General features: G+C 39.2%; 1 protein-coding gene across 1 annotated transcript; it reads left to right on the top strand.

Moving 5' to 3' along the window:
* The first annotated feature begins 344 nt into the window (after window positions 1-344).
* coq8aa (coenzyme Q8A, genome duplicate a) lies at window positions 345-25,388 on the top strand. Its single transcript, XM_034699505.1, has 17 exons — window positions 345-605; window positions 7,605-7,704; window positions 9,279-9,361; window positions 9,458-9,723; window positions 9,815-9,965; window positions 10,070-10,136; window positions 14,327-14,401; window positions 15,202-15,327; window positions 17,124-17,209; window positions 17,348-17,488; window positions 18,418-18,499; window positions 18,767-18,860; window positions 20,794-20,935; window positions 21,179-21,286; window positions 21,398-21,463; window positions 21,665-21,751; window positions 23,589-25,388. The coding sequence occupies exons 2-17, from the start codon at window positions 7,611-7,613 to the stop codon at window positions 23,883-23,885; spliced, it is 1,965 nt and encodes a 654-aa protein (XP_034555396.1). The 5' UTR covers window positions 345-605; window positions 7,605-7,610; the 3' UTR covers window positions 23,886-25,388.
* Window positions 25,389-25,563: the final 175 nt, after the last annotated feature.

Here is a 25,563-nt window from a genome sequence, read left to right as displayed (position 1 = left end):
TGGTCGAGACCGTCGAGACCACTCTGCCTTTATAATGTGGTGAAATTAATTAACTCGACATTTGAAGGGATTTCAATGTTTCCAAGGGGCTGATATAAGGAAGGAAGGGGGAATCAGTAGCTTAAATAAAGAATATATTACATAAAATATATTAAAAAAAATGCATATCTAGGATAGATATACATCAAAATGTATCTACCTTTTTGTAAGTAGGTACCCACAATGTTGTGCACATGTGTTTGTGTGATAATAAAAACCTGTGTGCATATATCTGTAAGAAACGACACGAGTGGGTTGCGTCAATGCACGGCTCTGGCTGCTCGGTGTATTTGGTAAATAAGGTTTGACCTCGTGGTGGGGAGAGGGAGAGAGTTAAACTGGATTAAACGCTGCCAGCAGAAGCAGCAGCAGCAGGAGGAGGAAGAGGTGGACGAGCAATAAACAACTTGCGACTCCTGCTGCTAGAAATCACCCCCTCTTCCCTGGGAACGTGCAGTTCTATTCCCATATTTAAATAAAGGTTCATTAATTCGACTCGTCCTCTCCATTGACCTCGTTTGACAGAGTTGCAGAGACAAGCGGGGAACGCTGCACTACAGCTGCTGGTGAGTGTCTGAAATCCAACCACAGGTTAGCATGCATTGGTTAATGAATGTTCTCAGTTAAGTGGGATTTGTTTCGTCCTGGTCCAGTTGCAGTCCTTTTCTCTGTTGCCTCGACCTCCAAATGCTTCAGCGTGCCAAATCCTCTGCAGCGCGTGCTGACGTGCACGACGTCCATGTCTGCTCTGACACTTCTGCAAACTTTACTAACAGAGCGGGACAAAAACAGACAAAATGTTCTCTGAACAACCATTTTTTACTAGCTCTGTCATTGAAAGCAGCTGTAACGTTAGTTAGAATAATTACCAGATAACGTGGCACGCATTTGTTATTGTGGAGGCTCGTGGCAACACGCCCACAAGGAAGTTAAACAACGCAGATTTTTAAGGGGCACAAACATTACTTTTTAATCCTCCTGTTACCATCAAATGTACTAACATCTTTTATTTACATTTATTTTTTATCTTTTATATTTAAACCTCCAGAAACGGATTGTTACCCAGGTGTATGTGTCAGGTACTTAATGTATCTTTGTTGACTACCTACATACCCTTTAAATAAAATATATTTCAAACATAAACACAATTTAAAGCATTCAGAGGGACTTTATTTCTAAAACAGAGCATGAAACTACTGAGTCTGTCATGCTCTCATCGGCCCCACTACCTAAATTGTTTCTTTTTTTTTAAATTTCCTTTTTATTGAACATTATAACATATACTCTACATATATACAATGACTGAGTGATTTTTCTATTTTCTTTTACAAATGCATTATCTTTAACTTAAAGATGACACTCAAAGACTTCCTCTGTCTTTTACTTTAAATCAAAATGAAGTGACTGTACCTTTTCATGTACACAGATAAAATTATGCCCAGGACATAGTGGTTATTTACATTCTGCCATGTATTTTAGCCAGTTAGACTAACAGAATTTTACTATGATACCAGTGTAGCGAATACAGTAAAAAGTCAAATGAAATAAATAAATAAAATAAAAGCCTAAATTGTCAAATGACACAGGACACATCATTGAATGTCTTTAGAGACGTGGTGGCTGGAAACATTATATCTCAATATAACACATTTGTGTAAAATGTTGATATTTCTCATGTTTTATACAGCTAAAACAGCCTGGGGTCAAATTGACCCCAAGGGACACCTGTGTGTAATTTTTTTAAACAGGAAATTAAAACATATCAACATTTTAATTTTACGTGTTCCCAGATGTCCCCATTAAATTGTGAAAAGTCATGAAGTATGAAGCCAAAAAACGATTTAAGTCATTAATTTAGAGACGTCAAACATTGAATGGGGTCCAATTGACCCCAAGGATAATTGGAGGGTTAAGCACTTGTGATGCGTTTAAGTGACACAAATATGCTCAGACGTCATGTAATTACTACACAGGTGTATGAGAGCGTATTTAAAAGGTAACATGTCAACAAAAGGGTGTTGAGTTTGAGCTAGCCTGTGAACACTGACTTACTTTATGTTATACTGGAAACTAATAAATAGGCAAGAGCATAGACAAAAGTATTTAAATCAAGTAAAATATTGGATTAAATTTCATTTAGTTTGTGTTCAGCTGGTTAGGATTTTAATAGTGCATTTTAAAGGTATGTAAGATAACAACAACCCTAAACTAAATTAAAAAACATTCAAACTTTTATACATTGACCTGATGTGTATAGTGTGTGTGAATTAAGCTTGACATACCATGCCCTGTTCATATGTTATTATTTAGATGGTTATGTTTGACAGCCAATATGTAACAAGACATTTTAGCCAAAGACACTCTGAGGTCATTTGATCTGTTTTCAGAAAATAAATAGCACAGGCACATTTTTAACATTTGTCAAGCTGAACCATGGCAGTGTTTCTTTAAAAATCTAAAGTTGCAAACTTCTTGTTAGATATATAGGTTTTAAGGTTAAAAACACCAATGTTTCCGGAAATATTTGCATTGTTTCTCTCTAACTCAAATATTGACAGTGTCCTCTAAGCTGCCAAACTGTCGCTATGTTGTAAACAATAATACAATATTAGTTAACATGAGCCTTGGAAAAACTAAAGCACCACAAGGCCTGTGTTATTCAAAGAAGAAAAACGCTTGTAGTTTTAAAACTGGCAGAGGAGACTTTCTCTGTCTGGTAAGATTAGGAAACATGGTTTTGTGCACGTTCCCCTTGTTAGCCGTGGTGACGCTGCTCTTCTGGTTGCTGTTGAATCACCACTGAGCTACTGGAAATGGAAAAAAAGCATATCCTACATTTTTTCCTGAGAATCTGAAGTTAAAGGCAGTGACAGGAGGCTTCCAGTTGGCCATGAAGTGAACCAAACAGTATTCAGATATAGACATACACTCATGCTTGCAGTGCCTGGCTATTTTAATATCAGTGAGTCACCCGCTTATAGCTGGACAGCAGGAGAGTCCAGACAACAACTGAGGTGTGGTGTATTGTGTTCACTGTACTGTACAGTCGGTGTGCTTTAAGAAATGACTATCGGTGATCTCTCGACTACTGGGCATCAAAACTGACCTTTCCTTTTTTTTAATCTTTTTGTTAAACTTCATTTAGGTTTTAATTTGTTTCAGATGGTTGAGTTGTTACCACTGACATGGAGAAAGAAAACAGTTGGAACACACCTACTGAGGAAACACGCCCACACTGACACATGGGGAGTTGCACAATAGATTGTTTTGCAATAAACACTAACCTCTCCCCAGTAGTGTCAGATTTTGCAAGTGACATTCAATCTCAAAAAATCAAGATGATTAAATAGTATTTTATTTTGAAAGTATGCTGTTGTAGTCAGGATATTCAGATAAAGATTGAACGTTGTGCAGTCGACATCTTTGCATGTGTAGGAACATGATTTGTAGTTATCCAACCTACTGCAGGATCTTGTGTGATCTTGCTGCTCTGCTGACCTGACTCAGCATTGTGGTGATTATACAGAAAATAAATGACGCTGAAACATCCTGTTGTATCCTTTCTGGAAGCTTGACTAATCTGTACAGCCTTTACAACAACAACAACAACAACAACAACAATGCAGTTCAAGGTGATTTGAATGCAACATGAGGGACTAAAGACAAGCAAAAAAGGTTATGCATGTTAGTATAAAAAGACATCATATAAAGTCTGATGTACTAAGCTGTACAAGAAACGGCTATATCGTCCCAGTCCAGTTTTGATATGATTAAATTTAGCTGCAAAAAAAACTGTAAATGATCTATAAGAACTGAGAGTTGGAGCAGACGTCAGGTTTTCTGGGAGCGTGTTCAAGCTATATGATGCATAAAACCTCAACGCTGCTGCAGCATGTTCAGTATTCACTGCTAGGACATGAGGCGGACCAGTTGAGGATGATCTGAGAGGACTGGATGGTCACAGAAACAGTGTTTTCACATCACTAATTGTAGTTGTTTAAAAATGCACAAAGTAGTCCCTCTCTGTCAGAAGGGATTCAAATCACTCAACAAGTGAGTCAGAATGAACCACCCAGCTGTCCAATCTGCAGCAATATGTCACCATTAACTGGCTCAAATGCACTGAGATCTCATGCTTCGTAAGCAGAAACATCCAATGATATAAGTTTATATCATTCAGGACCTAAATAAGATCAGTCTCAGTGCCGTGGTGTGTTTAGAATCTAGAAAATATAAAACAGTTTCCTATTTATCATTTTATTTTTCTTCTTCATGAGCCTGTACTTTCTTCTTATTGATTAATATAAGCCTCTTTTTTATGGTGCATTTTTTAAAGATATGTGAGAAATAGCCCATGAGTAAAATATCAAGGCAGCAACAGGAGGATTAAATAGTTGCACAATATTCTCCAAGGTCTAATAGCTAATGGGATCAAACCGTGTCATGCTAATTCAATTGCTTTTAAGTGGATACAAGGGCAGCACTACTGGCTTGATATGCAGGATACATGGGTTCATCTACATGGGCAACCTAATTGAATGATTGAGAGTACAAATGTTCAGGGGGGTTTGAACACAAGCTGCTGGTAGCAAATAAGGTATGTGCATAACTATTGGGTCTGTGGAGGAGGACTGCCCTGCATTTCTAAACACTCTAAATTAGTAATCCAGTGTCTGCTTGTTTTGAATGTTAAGAGTTCATGATGAACCCATAACATTGACTTTATAAGAAGTGGACTTGATTTAGAATCAAATTAGCTATAAAGTATGGTGTGTTATATGTGTTGGCTACCTGTGATGTGCTTTGTCAACCAGAAAAGAGACTTTACAATGCATATTTCACTTCCAGTTCCAAAAACAGAGATGGTAGCATCCTAAATGTCACATAAGGCTTCAAAAAGGAGCATTTAAACCAGTAGGTGATGTCAGGTTGGCTCTATAAACCCTTTGTAACAATCTCCACCTTAGATACTCATGTTTGGCCACTTGTGTTCAGCTTTTAGACACACTCGTTTTCTTTATTCTTTATTGTTTTTACCAAGACAGGATTTCCCCACTTTGTTTTTGTGGTAGGAGATCATAACCTTTAATACATTGAAATTTCTCTCCCCCACAAAGCTCCACTGTCACTTTAATGGTCTTTAATGCAGAGCCAATACACTGGTGCCTCAAACTTGCTTGCATTATTTCTAATGGCTAGCAGGGGGCAACAAAAATAATGTAATCAAAATGGATGTGTCATGAAAATATTCATCCCCTGTACAGTTAGATATTTGAGCTATTCATACTAGGCTGTAAACATGTCTAATGATTGTGTATTTTAATATGGGTTGTAATTGGGACTCCTTGGCTTTTGGAGCCAACTTCAAGTGGACACTTAAGGAACTGCAGTCTCTGCATTTCTGGATGGCTTCTGGTGGTTGCTGCTTTGATTTTACACAGTGTAATAGCATCAGAAGCTTGAGTTACCCCATGTGTAAGCAAACAGCACAAGTGTCACATGTATACACTCACTATGCACAAACAGACAGCGCTGTTCTTCCTTGCCAACTCTGACATTTTACAGCGGTGCTGTTATGCCTCTGATACGCCTCTGTTACAAACAACTTCACTTCAACATCATCCCTCATAGACTTTATTATGAGATGTAATATAAGCATGACAGTGCTGTCTTGAGCAGACAATGTACAAAGGGGGTCATGATTACCTCAGTTGCACCTTTGTAGTTTTAGAAATGTCATCTGCAAAATGACATGAAGGTGGGTGTTCAGTGATTTTTAAGCAGAAGCAGAAAGATCAGGAAGAGCAAGATTTGTCGCACAACAGAAAAAATGTTGCGACCAAAAATGTTGCGACCGCTGAGAAGCCAGTGTGGGCTCATTATGTGTGTGGGCTTTGTCATATGCTGAGTCAGTCCATATTTTATCATAATACAGCACAGTTGCTTTGTGTTTCTGCTCTGAATGTTAAAATAACAGCAGTCTTGACACAATCAATTCACCTGATAACAAACACATCTAAAGTAGGCACATTTTTACCCGTGCTCCGTATGTCTTCCTGGAACAGTTTTGCATGATTCGAGGGTTCTTTTGGTCCTTAGTTCTGTTCTAGAGAGCTGGCGTTCTAAGTCACGAGCCAGAATTACGACACAGAGCTGCAGAGAAAGGGTGAGATGTAATACATTAGAAAGAAGAAGGTGATTCACAAATCCCTGCTTCATGTTTCTTCAAAGATAATGCGTGTATTTTGTCTGGCCGTTAATCTTTTGTGTCACAAAACACACCAACCCCTGTCTTCAGCCCACTGTCTAAAAACACAGAGCAGCCCTAAAGGAGGACGAATGACCCACTTACTGACTCACTGTGTGTGTGTGTGTGTGTGTGTGTGTGTGTGTGTGTGTGTGTGTGTGTGTGTGTGTGTGTGTGTGTGTGTGTGTGTGTGTGTGTGTGTGTGTGTGCAGCAGCCAAACGCACACCCTCACATTGTGCTCCCACTCTTTCAGAACGGCTTTTTCCATTGGCTCAAATCCCAGCCTAGCTGTGTCGAAGCATGTTGTCACACCCACAAAGCAGCACCTGTGTCGTAGCACACTCACAAACACACTCAGTAATGCTGCAGCTTGTAACAGAGAGGAATGCAGTCGGTGCTCCGTTGTTTAGATAAGAGACGGAGAGATGAGAGAAGTGGGCTGAACTTTTTATTTGTGTCCTTCCTTGATGGAGCTTAAGTTGTATTTGAGAACATTGTAAAGCCACAGTGTAAACTCAGAGTGTTGTTATGATCAGTTTGTCATAACTGTTTGTTAAGAAGGGACATAATGGTTCTAGTAAGGACAGTGGAAAGATTTTACATTAAGATTTGTTGATATTTTGGGTGTTATTTGTGGTAAAGGTTATTGAGGAAAGCAAAGTGTTTGGAAACCCAGATATGTGCACTCACTTTGGCTAATGTGCAAAAATAGTCCCCCACCCAACACCAGCCACTTTCTAGTGACATCTTTAGATCTGGTTCAGTATCACATACACATATCTTTCCGGCACACATTCACAGCATGCTCCTTTTCTTTGTGTGTGTGTGTGTGTGTGTGTGTGTGTGTGTGTGTGTGTGTGTGTGTGTGTGTGTGTGTGTGTGTGTGTGTGTGTGTGTGTGTGTGTGTGTGTGTGTGTGTGTGTCTGTGTCTGTGTCTGTGTGTGTGTGTGTGTGTGTTTTTTATATGTGGTGCTAACTCAGAGATAGCAGGTCATGAGTATTTTTAGACAAAGTATTAAAGGCATCCCAAGATGTGACAGCTGTGTGAGTTTGTGAGTGTGTGTGTGTGTGTGTTCCTCGTTGGCAGGCTCTGTGTTTACGATAGGTCTTAAGTCTCTTTCCATCTGTACTTTTTGTCTGTGCCCCTTTTCATCTTTACTGACAAGTTCGTGCCACACTTTCAGACATCTAATCATTCTTTTGTGAACCTCTCTGTATCAGACCTAAATTTTGAACAGATGTTACATAAATAAAAGTGTTACTGACCCTTAGTATCTGCCTTTTATTTTTTTCCCACCCTCTATTTTGTCTCTGTAGTCAATCATGGCAGGCGACATGATGTTACTGATGAGAGGCTTGGCTAAGTTGAGCCAGGCCATTGTGGAGACTCAGAGCAGCACACTACGAAGTGGGACAGGTAAGTTCAGCACACCTAATTAGTTCCCGAATATGAAAAAGATACTCCCTGTTGTTTGCCTGTTTTAAATATTGCATTTAATTGAAGTTTATTTTACAGGATTTGTCTTATTGCTTCCCTTGACTAGCTTGTTAGAATTCTGTGTTGTACATTTTAACAATCAGCTAGCATTGTCAGTAGCCGATGCACGATATTGGATTTTTTACCTATATTCGATATCCGATATGCTACAACTCATTTAGCCGATTACTGATACCGATATTTTTTCCCCGCACACCTAATTGCAGAGATCATCAATTCTCTTCTGTATTGGAATTAGTGTACAGTATTATGGTGATACTCTTATCACATTTGTTATGTAATATTCATTTCTTGTGCAAAATAAGAAAAATACTTAATACTGAAAACTGCATATTTATTTATGACAATTGCTTTCAAACAAAATTCGTACAAACAGATACATCCTACTTAAAACTTGGATGATGATCTCCCTGAGACAATCATAACAATAACCCACAATCAGGGCAAATTTGGCCAATTCAACATTTGACACAGTAAGTAAACCTAACCTCTGTTCACAGGGAACATGTGAAAAGTGCAACTGTACAGCAATTAAACCCAAATTAAATCAAATGGTTTACTCTTTGACAGTAAATGTGCCTAAATTAGTCAGCTACATGTACCTTACAGACTGCTGCTTGAATTCAAATTTAACTTAAAACATGAGCCTAACGTGTGTGCAGCAGCCCATTATTTTATTGGTTAATTATATCGGCGTGTTGGCCGATATCAGATAGTTAATTTTAAAGCCAATATCGGCTGATACCGATAATGTGCCAAAGTGATGTTAGCTTGTGATTAGCTTTTCTCCTTGCTTTATAAGTAATGTTAGCAAACATGCTACTAAGATGAAATAATTGAAAATAGAATACTACTTTATTAGATTGTAGCTTGTTATGATGAAAGGCTTTAACTAAAAATGGTTAACTGTAAAAGAAAGTATTTTGATTAATGGTTAGCTTACTTAATGACTGAAAATTAGCCATTGCAAAAATGCTAACAAGCTGAAAGCGGTAATACTATAAAAAGTGGTGTTGTACATTGTAGCTTGTACAATTCAAATGATTTCATTTAAAACTATTATTTAGAATTTGTTATACACTTTTGATTTAGTGTAATTGTTTGACAATCTATAGTAACTCCAGTACAAAACAAAACAAACAACTGGTGGCTAGCATTACCTTTCAGCAAGCGAAAGATTCTACTAAGACGTTATCGGCTTTGGGACTTGTAATTTAGGAATATATACAATATTATCTGTACTTTTTACATAATTCCTTAAAAAATCGAGGCTGTAAATAAAATGTATGAGTCATAAAAGCCATTCATTTTTACACAGATATGGTTTGACCACATAAATGTTTTAACCTGTTTTCTTTGTGTATAATATTTCGCTTTTTTTCTAATTTATTTCTGTGACAAAGAACTTATTAATGGCGAAATAATTTATATTTTTTCTGTATAGTTGGTATGAGGTGCACTAAAAGCAAATCCTTTTATTATTTGTAACACAGGAGTCCCAGTCGTGGGCGCTGCAGTCCAGAGTGTCCAAGCAGCTGCAGAGCAGGGCCTCGCTGCCGCCATGATGACAATACAGGTATGTGTATATGAATGAATTGTATTAAATTACATTGTTCGAGAGTACTTTTGATGTTTTAATTTTGTAAAAATGATCATAAATATGTCTGTGTAGGAGCTGTCAGGCCAGCAGCAGACCTCTTCAGCCGAGTCAGAGTTTGACTTTCCCCAGGATGAGAGTGAATTTGCAGCTTCAGAGTTCAAGGAGGAAGGTGTGGACTTCACAGCAGATCAAACTGGAAGTGTTGATGATGCAGGAGCTTATGGCACAGCAGCATCAGGAACAAGCCGTGCTGGTGGGAAAGAGTCGTTGTTTGAGGGGTACAAAGATCCCAGCAAACAGTTTAGTGGACCCATCAGATCTTACCACCACGATTCCAGGTATGAACAATCTCTTACTGAACTTTAACCCTAAGGATAAAGGTAATCACTTTTGCTCTGGCTGCGGCATTAAACATCATCATCTTTACAGGCATTTATGGGGACAGCTATACAGTCAGCATCGGATCAGTCAGATCAGGGGCTACCATCAGGACCCGACCACAGTCGGGGGGCTGACAGCTGAAGACATTGAGAAAGCAAGACAGACCAAGAGAACTGAGATCAAACCACACAAGCAGATGGTAACACCTGTTCCTCAGCTGTTATACTTCAGAGAAACATTCAAGTTGATCTGAAAACGTACCCTTTCATGCACACTTAAGAAAACTGTCTTTCTCTTCTTCAGCTGAGTGAGAGAGCCAGAGAGAGGAAAGTGCCGGTGACTCGGCTCAGCAGACTGGCCAACTTTGGAGGTATGATTGACTACATTTGTGTTAATCTATCTGAACTTATTAAATATATTTTTCTGTGGATACGTCCGTTTTAGTCTGAACATTTATTTAAAAAAGGAAGGTATGGCCCTAACCCTCATTCTTCCATACAAAGTGGATGTGTCTTCATCGGCCTGTCCTTAGAATAATATTTGTGAATAGAACACAAAAGAGAAACAAACATCATATAGCTTCTCTTTGGTTTTTTAGCCATCAAATGTCACAAACTTGTTAAAAAAGCACACAAATTTGGGCTGCTAGAGCTCTCTAAACTTATCCTAACCTTGTAATCCTAAGTCTAACTGTTACTAACCACCCCCTCAATAAGCTGGGGTCACTGGGTTCAGCACAGTGTTGGTATGCCTATGCATGACCTTCTCATGGTCTCTGCAACTAACACCAACACAACAGCTCTGAATGCATGTGTAGTATAAACAGACACAAAACAGGCCAATGGAGACACACACAGAGAGCTGAAAGGAAACTCAACAGGCAGGAATTGAACTCATATGAGTGGCAGAGCCTGGACTTGTTCTTAAACAAACACTTGTAGAAATCAGGGCAAGTTTATTTGGCGTGCATTATCTAAAGGGCTGTCCGGATAAAAACACTCATTGCTAGTTGAATACAGCCATAGTCATTGAAACTCTGTATGAACTTCTGAGCTGATCTTACTTCTTATCATGATTTATTTTCTACAAGCTCTTACTTGTTAAAATATGAAAGCTGCTTCTTATCCAATACATAATTTAAAAATAACTTGGAGAAAAGTGAAATTGTTTAATTAAACAGAATAGTCCAAATGGCAATACAACCAATACAAAGACAGTTGTATAAATTGATGAAAAGGGGATTACATGGCCTGGATACTTGAGACTCAACTTGGAAAAAGGTTTAACTTGAAAAACATTATTGTTGCTGTGTGTTTTTGAGTTTTATAACAATGTGATGTTTTAATTGTGACCTCCCGAGGGACTGCAGATAAACTAGCTTTAACCTAACTTTGGTACAATGAATCAAGTGGTAACATTTAATATCAATTAAACTCAATATTATACATGGTCTCTTTATGAATAGATTAAATCAAAATAACTAGCGAAAGATAATACAGTAATAATGAAAGCTTGACTAAATGTTGAATAAGAATACACCGCAGTCACTTACTTACATCATAGAAGCACATTTACTGTTGTAATCCATGCTTTTGTAATTTTGCACTGTGTTGTTATTGGCAGCCTTGTGTCATGCCATTTTTGCTAACCGGCATCATTTCAGTGATTAACATGTCAAACCTTGACATATCACACAGTTATATTCACAACATAAACAACACAGAATACATTTGAATTTATGGTGAGTGTCATGTTAGTGGAAGCTGATGATTGCTGGTTCAGAAATGTTCATCTTGTCTCAAATTTATATGTAGACATGATTTACAGCAATAAGACAAAACGTTTCCTCAGGCAGAGAGAAACAGCTCACAGCTATCCTCAGACGTAGTTCAACATGAGAGATAAGAGCGGGTAAATCAGCAGCTTGTCGCTCAGTCGTATGATGGATATGTGAACAGGTGGTAGAGAGTTTGATTGAAAATCAAAAATGCAGAGTGATGTCAGATGTAAACTGTGTACAGATATGAACCCAGATCAGAGTCTCTGATAAGTTCAAATGGACTACCAGCACACATACATGCAGCAGAACCTTAGCTGCAGTTCCTGGCGAACAAGTGAGGCTTGAAAAGGAAAAGTGAGATACAAAACAAAGCTGAGCAGAGCTGAATAAGCTTGTTGACAGCGGTGACATTTAGAAGGTGTTGGAGACATGAGGGCCGGAAGAATGTGGCCTCGACCTGTCCTTCACTCGCCTGCTTGAACATGACAAAGTGATAAGAAGCTATTCATTTTCTTTGCTTTTATTTTTAGTGTTTCAGAGAACACTGTTTTTACAGGTTACTAAGATAGGTATAAAGAAACATATAGGATTGTGGTTCATTGTCAGATCCATTAGAATCAAAGACCACATTCATGTCTTGTCATTATATTTGTTAACATGGAAGCTGAGACTTTTGGAAAATGGCTACTGAAAGGAGACATAAAAAAGTGTTAACAACTATAAAGAGGAAATATAAAGGCAAGGGAGGGAATATGAATTAATAAAATTAACAAAGGTCAGGTAGCAGTTTGGCCTCACACATTTGCAAATATTAACAATGAGGTACTTTAAAGTACACAGGACATAAAGATGATAAATAAGCAACAGAAACAGAAAGAAAACATAGTTAATTATCCTTAAATGCACAGTCATAACTAAAGTAGGTTTGCAGTATTTGACCATCTTCTCCTGATGTTAACAAAGTGCTCAACTTTAAGATTAAAGGGACATTTTGTCTTTTTTTAAATTTAAAATTTGAAATGTGGCTGTTTGAGACCCTGGTGTTAGTGTTAGTGTGTTAGGGCATTACCAATAGGGGGTTCTGGTCAGTTTTGGGTCCTATGTTGTGGAACCTTCCAGCTGGGGTCAGCTCTACCATGGTAGTCCCATGGTAGAGCTGGAACTTATGTTGGTGTAAGTGCACACTCTATTTAGAAATCTTCAGTGCTGTTTTTGCACTACTCTTCAGCGTCACACGTACATTGCTAAGAAACATCCGCCTGCAGCGCACTTTAAATCTGAACCTTTGCACCCACTCCATCGTATAGGATGTTTTTCAAAGTATTTTTAGGCTTTAAGATATTTAATTCACAACTCCAAGTGGAGAAAGAGGATATATGTTGCAGGGAGTTCAGATTGGAAACAAGCATCAAATACATCCAGAGTTTCATAGATCTTTTAGCACTTTCCCCTAGCAACTGTGGCTATAGCAACATCTTCTTGCTGTAACCATGCATCTTACTACTTTGAATGTTTCTGGTGATTTTTATGAGAAAAGGGACAGAATATTTGTGTTTTTTCTAGTCCTGAATAGCAAATAAAGGAACAGGAAAGCAATCCACAGCACCCAGTGCGTAAACAAGTGTCTATCTGAGATGATTGACAGACACGTGTGCTTGCTCCGGAAAAAAATGTGTCACTCAAACACTGAAGGAAATGCTGATCCCTGTTTGGCTGGGAGTCGCACACTTTGGAATTACACAGATATAGAGTGGCATGATGCTGGCTCATCTTTTTTCTTAGATGTATGTTCAAGTCAGCCTCATAACGCAGTAGAGATGAAACTAGTAAGATGACACAGTACTTCAGGAGGGAAAGATGAGATAACACTGCCTCAGGTTACACCGGGCTACATGTGCAGCTCACAGCTCAACACATTTCACAGGAAGTGTTCGGCACATCAGCACTCCCTCTGGTCCAGCCTTTCTCCGACAAAAGAGGTGATGACATATTCGGGACCGATAATGAAACACCCAACTGATCAGCCTGCATACAAAGACACAGAAAGCAGACTTTGTCCCTATTTGTGCATCCATGGTCGGGTCTCAGATTTGTCGCTTCAGAGACCGCTGACTAGGTGGTTATGTAACGCTGAGTTATGTAAGGCAGGCAGAGACAAAGCTTGGAGGATCCGAGTCAAAAATAGTCTCTGACTCGGGCAGACTCACTTTTTCTATTCATCACCTTCCAAAATCATTATTTATATAATTCCTATATCCTCTCATGGGGGGGCAAAAGCACACACCTACAACTCTTAGTGCATTTTTATGTTATTTAAAGAGCTTATCTGCCCTTTTGATTTTTCTGTATGTGTTCCGTCTATATGTCCTGTTGCAAATGTTCAGAGATGACAGACGGGTTCATATAGGCAGTTTGTTTATAGACCTGAGAGAATGCAGGTGAAGTGTTCTGACAGCTTTATGGTGAAGGTGCCATTGAGGCAGCTGGCTGACAGAGTGCACAGATTGACCCTTTAAAGGATGCATTACAGCTCCACTGCCTGACTCTCTTCTCTTTTCTCTCTCCAGTTCAACTCACATGTTGCACTATTTCATACATGAACACTTCTGTCTTTGTTTTTTGGTGCTTTTATCACCTTCTGATGTTGTTGGTCTTGTTTTTATGTATGCTGTGCACCCTGACACCAGCTTGTATACTTTTTTTATGTGCTATTCTATTCTTGTTGTCTGTGTTTGTATTTTTAGTCCTCCTTCACAAGTCTTTCTGTTTGTTTTTACCAGGTCTAGCTGTCGGGCTGAGTATCGGAGCTCTTGCTGAAGTTGCCAAAAAGACCATGAGACACAATGGTGTGGAAGGTATCGTGGACTAACATCTAATTCACTAATGTACTCTTTGTGTATATAGAAAAAAACAGGACTGAAATTCTCTTATAAAAGAGTTTTCATGGCAAAGTCAGAGTGTTTGTGCCTGTGAGGACAGGTATGTCTGTGTTTGTTTATCTTTGGATCATTCAGTGATTTTGCAACTGTGAACCTGTTGAACAACACCCCTTTAAAGGCTGACATCATTTGTCAGTGCCCATCCTTCGTACCTGTTTTTACATGCAACACACTTTTTGTTTGACAACAGAGGCCAATTAAGCCGCCTCCCCTCCCCATAAACAGACATTCCTGCTTTGCATAGCCAGCCAGCTAATCTCTAACAGAGCTAATCTGATACAGCGTACGGCCTTAAATCTGTGGCATTTGTGCATCTGTTTGTGGCTGTTTATGTGTGAGGCTTAATCCCAGCAGACACCCCCAACACACTTGTAAGTGTGTGTGGGTGGAGTAAATCTCTATTAAAGCCTCTGACGGCTGCTTCAGACACAGTTAAACACCCTACCTGACGACCTACTGACACATATACACACAGACGCACACATGTCTGCTGGTGTACAGACACAAACATATGCTTATGTTGTGATAAGACCATTAATAGCTTTACCATTAATAGCTTTACCTCTACGTATTTCAGAAAGCTGCACATGTAGATAATGTTTGAGGCTCTAAAGTCCGACTGCACTTTTCAGAGCATATTTAAAAATGTGGCATTTATTTAAATAACAACCATTTTTCTATAAAACCATAATCATGTTTGTTTTGTGCTCCTGCAGACAATAAAAAAGGTGTCCTGGACTCCAGCCCCTTCCTGTCCGAAGCAAATGCTGAACGCATCGTCAGAACTCTGTGCAAAGTCAGAGGAGCTGCATTAAAACTGGGACAGATGCTCAGTATTCAAGGTGCGTGGTGCCTAGAAATACATACATATATGCAGAATGAAAAGAAGCTGATGAGGTAGAGGAGGTGGAGATGAAAAAGGGGAAGAGACAGTGTCGAGAGGAGACAGAACAAAAGGGAGAAAAACAGAGGAAGCCACGATTCCATCAACAAAAATGATGTGTGTGTTGCATTGACATTATGCAGCAACAGTGTTGAAATGCTGAGAAAGAAACCCACATTTAGCATTTCCACCAGTTGCAGAAGCCACACATTCCTTTAGAATTGATTAATTCCAGTCCTTTTTTAAGATATGGTTAAAGAACCCTTTGATTACAGACTATTAACGGCAAAAAAGAAAGAGTAACAGAAGTGTGATTTTGTTGGTCAGCTGATGCCAAGAGATCCAGTTTTGTTCCACTTCATGTCCATACTTCTAAAATCTCCACACAGACACATTATTAATTTGTCGCCTGTCAGAAAGAACTCAATTGTAAGGCCAGCTGGCTCTTGCAATAGCAATAAGCACATGGTTGATCTTATTTATCACTGTTTTTTCACCTTTGTCCTTTGGCATTCACACGGTGGATGCAGAACATGCCAGGGTAAACTTGCAGTGTAAATGTAGCAGGCTACCAAAACAGCAGCGGGGGAGGAAAGGACATTTGGCTGCCTGTTGTTTGCTAAAAAGGTTCCAGTCCAGCAGGTTGACCTCATGTTCACGTGTGTGTGGTTATTTGTAGAACTTGCACAGCATTACTACTATCTCCACAGCGGTGACAAGTTTGTCCATAAATCAGAGAGTAAAAGGTCAGGATAGTTTTCGATAGCTGGACACACACACACAGACCCACACACACAAACACACACACACACACACACACACACACACACACACACACACACACACACACACACACACACACACACACACACACACACACGCACACACACACACTTAAATGCTTTCCATAGAGAAGGAGATTTACAGTCTTGTAGAGTGAAAGGTAACTGAGGCCGTCGAAACATGAGCAGAGTATGTTGTATCTCAAGGATGATAATCACTGCAGTGTCCTCTGCCAACTGCTGACATTTAGCTGAGAGGGCATGAATGTATGTGACAACATGATTGTGATTCCAACCATTGTTCCCTTTAGACCAATCCAAAATAGTTTGAACTTCAAGGGATTTCAAACCATTAAAGACATTGTGTTTACAACACTGAGTTATCATATTATCTTGTATAGTAACAGTTGGTTCCAACCAAGTGATCTGATTGGACGAGAGGCACTCTTTGAGGTCTGATGTTGAGTATAACAGCACAGGGACTTTTAAATCAACACTTTATGTGTTATAAAGATTATTTAGTAATTTTACATCGTTATTAAAAATGTAAATGTCTAGATCTTTGCAGCACAGATAGACATGTTTCCATAAAAACATTTAAATGAATGACAGATTGTAAGTCAGCGAGGAGTGGAGTGAACTGCCTGACATCAGTCCAGTTCCAGCCAAGCTGAGGAACTAGATATGATGAGGGAGCCAAATGAATTATTAAACTAGAAATATCATAACCAGTTGTTGTTTCTGCTGTTTACTGACATGTGCAGCTCGTATAACTGTTGTATAAGATGAATGTCACACTCGAGGTCATCCTGTTGCACCACCAAACAGCTGTGGTGAGTGTGAGTACAACAGCTCTGCCTCTTTTGTGATCTAATTCTTGATACACCGGGGATTTAAGTGATTTCTCTCCACAGTGACGGACTCTCTTGATGTTTTTTAGTTTGGTCAATCTTTGGTGTGTTGTGTGTTGCAGATGATGCATTCATCAACCCTCAACTTGCCAAGATCTTTGAGCGAGTTCGACAGAGTGCTGACTTCATGCCAATCAAACAAATGACAGTAAGAGTCTTCTTCTCTCCCTCTTTTTTTTACTTTATAACACTGCAGATCATTTTCTAAATATGCACTGTTCTTAATGGCAGTTTAATATATAGATATGAAGAGCTTTATATGTTTGAACTCTGTGTCTGTCTGTAGAAAGCATTGAACAGCGACCTGGGTCCAAACTGGAGAGACAAGCTGGAGTCGTTTGAGGAGCGCCCGTTCGCAGCAGCATCCATCGGCCAGGTTCACTTGGCCAGGATGAAGGATGGCAGGGAGGTGGCCATGAAAATACAGGTACAGTGTGAACACGTGTGTGTACACAGTACATTCTCATGTTATCATGTTAAACACCGCCACTATAGTGTGTCCCACGTGTTTCACCCTTCTGTTTCCCCCCTTTCAAGAAAAAAAAAACATGAATCTGTTTCATCTTTGGATTGTTTACATCCTTTATAAGATATGAATAGAAAGGGAACAAAGAAAATGAGCACTGGTTTACTGTGGCTGCATAGTTAAAGAGTGCCCCACATACTGTCTCCGAAACTGCCTGCTAAACTAGCAGTACGTACTGATTTGGCCAAAATTCAGTATGTAGTAAGTAGTATGAGGACAACATAGCCAGAGTGTACAGTACTCTTCATAGCGGCCACTGGTCTGACTCTCGACCCTTTGCTGCATGTCATCCCTCACTCTCTTCTCCCCACCTTTTCTTTCTCTCTTCAGCTATCCTATTGAATAAAAAAGATGTAAAGGCCCAAAATAAGCATTATTAAAATCTCATAATAGATGAGAGTTACCCCAGTAAATGTCAGAGTTACATTAACAAGACAGTCGTTGGATAACCTTAAACAAGAAACACAGGCATAACAGTGTCTTCAAAGTATGATTATCAGTCAAAACACCTCTGAGGTGGTGCCCTGTTTTCCCTCACTGTATGTTGAATTCTTCTTCTTCTTCTTCTTCTTCTTCTTCTTCTTCTTCTTCTTCTTCTTCTTCTTCTTCTTCTTCTTCTCTTCTTCTTCTTCTTCTTCTTCTTCTTCTTCTTCTTCTTCTTCTTCTTCTTCTTCTTCTTCTTCTTCTTCTTCTTCTTCTTCTTCTTCTTCTTCTTCTTCTTCTTCTTCTTCTTCTTCTTCTTCTTCTTCTTCTTCTTCTTCTTCTTCTTCTTCTTCTTCTTCTTCTCTTTTTTTAATTGGCTTCCTCTGTGTTTGTCTATTTGTCTCCAGTACCCCGGTGTAGCTCAGAGTATCAACAGTGATGTCAACAACTTAATGACAGTGCTGAGTATGAGCAATGCCCTGCCTGAAGGTACACACACACACACACACACACACACACACACACACACACACACACACACACACACACACACACACACACACACATGAACTTTTTGTCATGCATGTAAACAGAAGCATGTTTTTGTTACACACAGTTAAATACAGCTTCACATTGCTTCATTCATCACCTCTTCATCTGCTTCTGTAACACCTACTTTTTACTTCTGTTTTATCGGCATGTGACGGCGTGTCTGCCTTCCTCTCCCTGTTTGTTGATGTCTTTGTTTTTCTTCAGGTCTGTTTCCAGAACACCTGATAGACGTAATGAGAAAAGAGCTGGCACTGGAGTGTGATTATATCAGAGAAGCCCAGTGTGCAAGGAAATTCAGGTGGGTAGTATGTATAAATATGTAAGCGTTAATTGAAACAATCCAGAAAGTCAGCCCCTAAAAATAAACTTCTCTAGTCCATTGCATTGAGGGAAATCATACATGTTTCCAAATAGCTCTGACTGTGAAAAAGGAGATCTAAATTTGTATTGTTGGGATTTAAAAATAAAATTCACTGCAACAATCCAGCCCAGGAAACGCATAAATGATTTAATGGTTAATTTGTCACATACAATGTATGTATGTGTATGAACGAAATTGATGAAGTGTGTTGTATCTTGCCTGCCCGTGATGTGTAGATGTAGAAGGAACCTCGTGACACTGGTTTGCTTGTTTAGTAATGCATTTATTACAAGTAAACAATACCAGTATCGGACAAGCACCGCGGAATTCCTGGAAGACAGCGTGTCAATCTGTGTCTTGCTGTTTGCAGTTTACCAGCACCTCTTATAGGTCTAAGAGCCAGTGACATAGCCTACTACAGAGAACAAACTTATCTTAACATCGGGTCTTTTATTGTATCGTCCTTCAGCTCTGTTGACTTAAGGGTCGCAAAAACTTGTCCATACAAGTCACAAAACAGGAAAGGGGTCTCTGTCTAAATGTCCCTGAGAGTCTGAAACAACATAGATTTCTCCTTGACTTGTTTTATGTCAGACACTTCAAGTGCATGTAGCATGCTCCTTAGCTTGTGAAAATAAGCTTAGAAAATAAAAATGTAAAAAGGATTAAAAATAGAGTTACTGTAAAACTCGGAATAGAAGTCATTCCAGTGTATTTGTGGACTCCCTAAAGGAAAAATGTTTAAACTGTCTTCCTGTGTGGAAACTTCCAGCGACATGCAGTTCCTATTCAGATGTGTAGCTCTTTCTAGCAACATCTTATATCTCCGCTGAGACTCACACCATCTCCCTTCACTGGTCATTTGTCTTAAATAGCTTCCTTTTCAATCAAATAGCACTCCACAAGGTTTATTTACTTTATAGTAAACCATAGTTTTCTTAAAAAGCATGATTATGACTTCAAGAAGGAGAAAAGCATTAAAAGTTGCTCTTCAAGACCGGTCAATCTCATTATGTATTTAGCATGCTGTCTGCAGTAAAGCAGCTGCTTGCGTCTTCGAGCGCCACCTTCTGGGTACACAACAGAATACCTCACTCTGCTTTTTATACTGGTATACAGGTTGAACTAGAGTATCTGACATTAAAGATATTGAAAGAGCGTCTTTATAGACCAAAATTTACAGTAATTCATAAAATATGGAGCTACACAGTGCCATAACATAATCCAGTTTAAGATGAAGTATGACAAAACGATTTTCATGAGGTACAGAAAGGAAGAAGGGCGTTGATAATCATGAGTGGTTTGCTTTGATTGTATGTGTAAATATGAAGATAAGATATGAAGATTTGTTTTGCAGGAGTGCATTCAAGGTATAATTGAAAATAGAGAGTTCTTACTTGTATGTTTTTTCTATTAATCTTCTTTTTATTGACATGTTTGAAATAAAGACACCAAATAAAACAATCTGAAGACAGTCCAAACAGAGTCATCTTTATACTTGCATACAAGCTGCATCATAGAATTCAGACACTAAAAAGTATTTAACTTTAAGCTGGGGTTAGTAATTTTTGGTTTGTATGTAACTGGCTGATTTGCATCAGTCAAACCACACATGGTTCACACACTATATTCCAGACCTTTTTAAAGTGTGATTTTCTGCAAGAAACATTCTACATATAGAAATTTGACATGGTAGGAATCTTCTGAGATGAGGTGATGCATGCAATTGACAATAATTCTGTCATATATCTCCAGTTAGCTGTTACCATTCCTTCCTTTTGGTCTAAGGTCAAAACTAACTAAGACTTGATTCTCTATGAGGACTACCTGCATAACTGATCTCTATGTGATGTACCTCTGTCTGACCCAGGGAGCTTCTAAAGGACCATCCCTTCTTCCACGTCCCTGAGGTGATAGATGAGCTGAGTGGCAGTCACGTCCTGACGACAGAGCTGGTCGCTGGGTTTCCCCTGGACCAGGCCGAGAGCCTTACACAGGAGCTGAAGAATGAGGTACAGCAGGCGAATCAGACTTAGAAAGGCAGTGATTGATCATTTTTACTGACTGTTGAGCATTTAGTGTTTCTGTGATTGATCAATGTAGGACTGATCAATGCCTTTGGTTGTAAAAAAAACACACTGCTTATGCCTCTACCTGTTCCCCCTCCACTTCACCCTGCTTTCTTCTACTTATAAAGCATGCAGAATTAAAACTATGTGACACTCATCACATGCGTTTGTTCATTTGTGTCTCAGATCTGTATGAACATCTTGACATTATGCCTCAGAGAGCTGTTTGAGTTCAGGTACATGCAGACGGATCCAAACTGGTCCAACTTCTTCTATGATCCACAGACACACAGGGTGAGTCTGTCTACAGGCTGAATACTGAGTTATTATCATTAAAATAAATAATAATATGGCTGATATGAATCAATGGAGAAGAATTCATGACTGGGGTGGGTCTCTGTGTAGGTGGCGCTGTTGGACTTCGGAGCCACCAGAGGATTTGATCAGAGTTTCACAGACGTCTACATAGAGGTAAGAGCAGTCTGTCTCATGCTTACTTTTCATTTCTATATAATAATGATAATGAATGTTTCATGCTGGGTCTAACTTTCAGTTTATTAGTACAGTTGTGAATGTTGCATACACAAGAATAATGTTATTTTCATGTCAAGTTAGAATTTGTTTGAAAGAAGCTTCAACAGTAGTAACGTCATATTCTGTTTGTGATTGCAGGTCATCCGCTCAGCTTCAGAGGGAGACAGAGAGGGAGTTCTGAAGAAATCTATTGAGATGAAATTCCTTACCGGCTTTGAGTCCAAGGTGAAAACATCTTTATCTGATTATATATCGCTCTGTGTGTCTTTAGCAAATCATGGCTGTTAATTTGACCCTTGTCTGACTGCAATGACGTGAAACGTACATGCATCATGAACAAGTGTATTCACAGAACATATGCAGAAGGTAATGCTTGGGGTTTAGAAATAGTGTCATCTGGTTGTTTAACCCTGAGAGCACACTCTGACTACATTGTTAATACTTTAAAGGCACTATGAGGAGTTTTTTAACCAGCTGAGAAACAGACTGAATGACTTTCAAAAGCAAACAAGACTGTCAGCAACAACACTGATACCTTACCTGTTGCCATTTTTAATCCCTGATTAAGGTAGGTGTCAGACCAGATGATTGACATCTCGCTTTAGAAACAGCCTTTATCAGAATCAGAATCAGAAATACTTTATTTATCCAGGGGGGAAATTCAGTTGTTACAGAATGCTCTAATATACAGTATGAAAAAGTCAAAATATTAATAGAAAGAAGGAATAAAATAAGATATAAATATGAATGAAATAATATAATTTGGATTAATAATAAGTATATACAGAAACGCAGAATAGTTACAGTTCGCTGTGTACAAAAGCACTGGGAATGAAGGTATTGTATACAGGATGTTAAAGTGGCAGGGATATTGCACAGCGTACAGAATATAGTTTAGTCATCAGAGGGAGGAGTTGTACAGCCTGACGGCTTTATTTGACTTTTTTGTGGCAAATAATCACTTTGAGTGATAAATCTGACTGTTAAAAGACAACAGGATTAGGTTATTGTCTGAAGACACTACTGTTGCATGAACAGGACAAGAGATAAGAGGTTTCACTTTGTCCAAAGGGGGGGTTCCAAAATCGATAGAAATCAAAAGTTCCTCAGCAGCTTTGAGCACTGTCTGCAGTACACATAGCAGAGCAGCAACACTCAACAGACTCTACTAGAACTGGGTGAAAATCTATATTATTGTTTGATTTTCTGTAGTGATTGTCAGTGAAAGCAGCCTGTTGTGTATATTTTGAATAGTGGTTTAATGTACAATCCTACAAAGTGTATCTTCATCCCAAATCAAAAATTTACTGCATGACTGCCATGTAATTCCCCTCTAAAATAAACAACTGGTATCAGTCTCAAAATGACCAGCCACAGAGATTCAGATTTTGGCGTAGTTTGATGTTTTGCTTCATACTAAATTTCAAGGCTCAGCAGTCTGTGCCTGAAAATTGATATTTGGTTATACTAAAAGTTGTCTAGGGTTGTTTGAAAGCGACTAATTATCTAATCATTTCAACACAATTTTAAATTCCAAGTAGCCGACGAGTCTAAAGGTAGGAAAAACATTGTTTTGCCAAGTGTGACTTATGTTAGCAGAGCTAGCACCACCAGCCTTTGGTCTTCCTTGATGGTTGACGTCCACATGCCTGTGCTTGTAATACACTGCCCTGGTCGAGTCAAGCAGACACAGCCCACACAACTTCAAGTCTATTTTCTAGATCAAAACACTGCCTCGCTGTACTCCTATACGAAATGCCAGCTTTCATCAGTGTATGTTTATATCAGAATAGTAAGGTATTATAGCATTATGGCAGACATCATTAACCGGAGCTACAGGCCTGGGTAGTGATGGGTCGCTGCGCTACAGCTCAGGCACAACATGTGAGCGGCATTTCAGGCCTACAATGATAAAAATATTAATGATTAGTTTAAATTTCTAGTTTTTCTGGTGCTAGCTAGCGAGGGTGACTATCTTTAATCATTTCAACGACTCGACGTCCCTAGGGTTGTCTTTTAATTTTCTGAAACGTAATGTTCTGTGCTTTTCTTCTGCTTCCAGGCGATGATAAATGCCCATGTAGATGCTGTGATGATCCTCGGTGAGGCCTTTGCCTCCGTAGTCACCTTTGAGTTCGGCGCCCAGTCCACCACTGAGAGAATCCACAACCTGATCCCTGTGATGCTCAAACATAGGCTCACCCCACCTCCCGAAGAGACATACTCACTGCACCGTAAGATGGGCGGCTCGTTCCTCATCTGCTCCAGGCTGAATGCGAAGCTGCAGTGTAAGGACATGTTCCAGAATGCCTACGATAAGTACTGGGAAGGCCGCACACCACCCTCTAAGTCAGCCTGAGTCCGTCACCATTTGTCAGGTAGTTTGATTGACAGAACCTGGGGCCAACGGCAAAGTACAAGTCAGCAGTGTGAAGACACGGAACCTCAAGGCCATGTTACCCATCCTCAATCAGTCATGGGGCATTCCGTTTTGGGCAACCCCATGCAGACACCTACACATATTGGCACCTAATCATCTTGTCCTGTAGGAAAGGGAGCAGCATCTATGTATCTGGAGTGCTTCAAGGCCAAACTCTGAGAATATATCCTGTCATGGAATGAGGGAGGCAAACCGCCTTGTGTTAAAGAGAAAAGGTGTTTTATGAATGTAAAAAAAGTTTGAATTTTAACTCCTCTCGCGCTTTCAACAGGACTTTTGCATTTGCTTCTCGTGTTTTGTACTGCTGTGTTTTGTTGAGCTTTTGCAAGATTGCACTAACGGCGCTGTTTGAAATTTTCCAGAAATGTCATGGGTAACATCTCAGAACAGTGCTATACTCTTTATGTCAACTCACAAACGTGAAATGAGCGACACCAGCATCAACATGTCTGGTTCACAAATGTTTCTGTTACTGTTGCTTGTCAGGTACGTTTGACATGATTATGTAGATATGAAAAATAAGTCTAAATGTAGCAGTTACTATTTGGATACAGATTCAAGTGTAGATGATGCGAAGCAATCAAGTTAAGGTTGATGTAACAGTTTGTAGAAAAGGTTTCCACTTGACATTTTTTTGGCATTCACGCACAAAAAAGTCTGACTTATTTGTGCAGTCTTTATTCTGTATGAACCTTCCAGACTTGGCCTGCTGTCTATAGCTTTTGGACAGGATGCTTTTTATAAATCGATTCAAATGACTATTAATATGACAATCAAATCCATGTGTGTTGTGTTTCTCCTGTACAGTCAGATAACTTGTCTCTAAACAGTACCAACAGAAATGTTAGCATCATGGCTGTGACATTTAAATTCCCTCAGATGTAATCCTGATGCAGATATTTTAAAACACACAAGCATGATTTTCCTCTATATAACTTTAGTAGGATTTTTTACAAACATAGGAACAAGACTCTTTGGATCTGCGTTACTCTTCGTAGGTGATCCACATGGCCAGTGCTCTATCATGAATGTTAATGAACTACAGAGGTTGAATAAGCTCTTCCTGATACTCCACATGCTCAACTAAATTGCCCCAGCGTAGTTCCACACATCAGCCTCCTCAGGGTGTGAAATCCTTCATCACCTGGCGCATGTGCACCTGTGAAAGTTCTCTCCCCTCTGCTGCGTGAATAGAGTTCAACTGGTGCCTGGTGTGATGTTCAAAAACAAAGAAAAGATGGGGAAAAAAACGAGGTGCCTGTAGTTACCAGTGGAAGATTTTTAGCTAGAAATGTTAACTTTATATTTCATATCAAGACTTGCTGAAAAAATGGTTTAAATTTTCTAAATGAAACGCATTCTCTACTGAAAGTTGTGATGAAGATATTGTATGAAAAGAGTAAATGTTTGATCTATACTTGTCATGTGGCTCCTTGTGGTTTTGTGTGTTTTTTTATTGTTTCAAATCTTTTCTATACAAAATACGTGTGTGCAGCTTAAAATGTTACAATGTTACAATGTCATTTAGCAGACGCTTTTATCCAAAGCGACGTGCACACGAGAACAAGAACAACACAAGCAAAGATCTAGACAAGAG

This window comes from Notolabrus celidotus, chromosome 13 (assembly GCF_009762535.1).
Source record: "Notolabrus celidotus isolate fNotCel1 chromosome 13, fNotCel1.pri, whole genome shotgun sequence".
Taxonomy (NCBI): Eukaryota; Metazoa; Chordata; class Actinopteri; order Labriformes; family Labridae; genus Notolabrus; species Notolabrus celidotus.
This window is presented reverse-complemented; position numbering and strand designations above follow the sequence as displayed.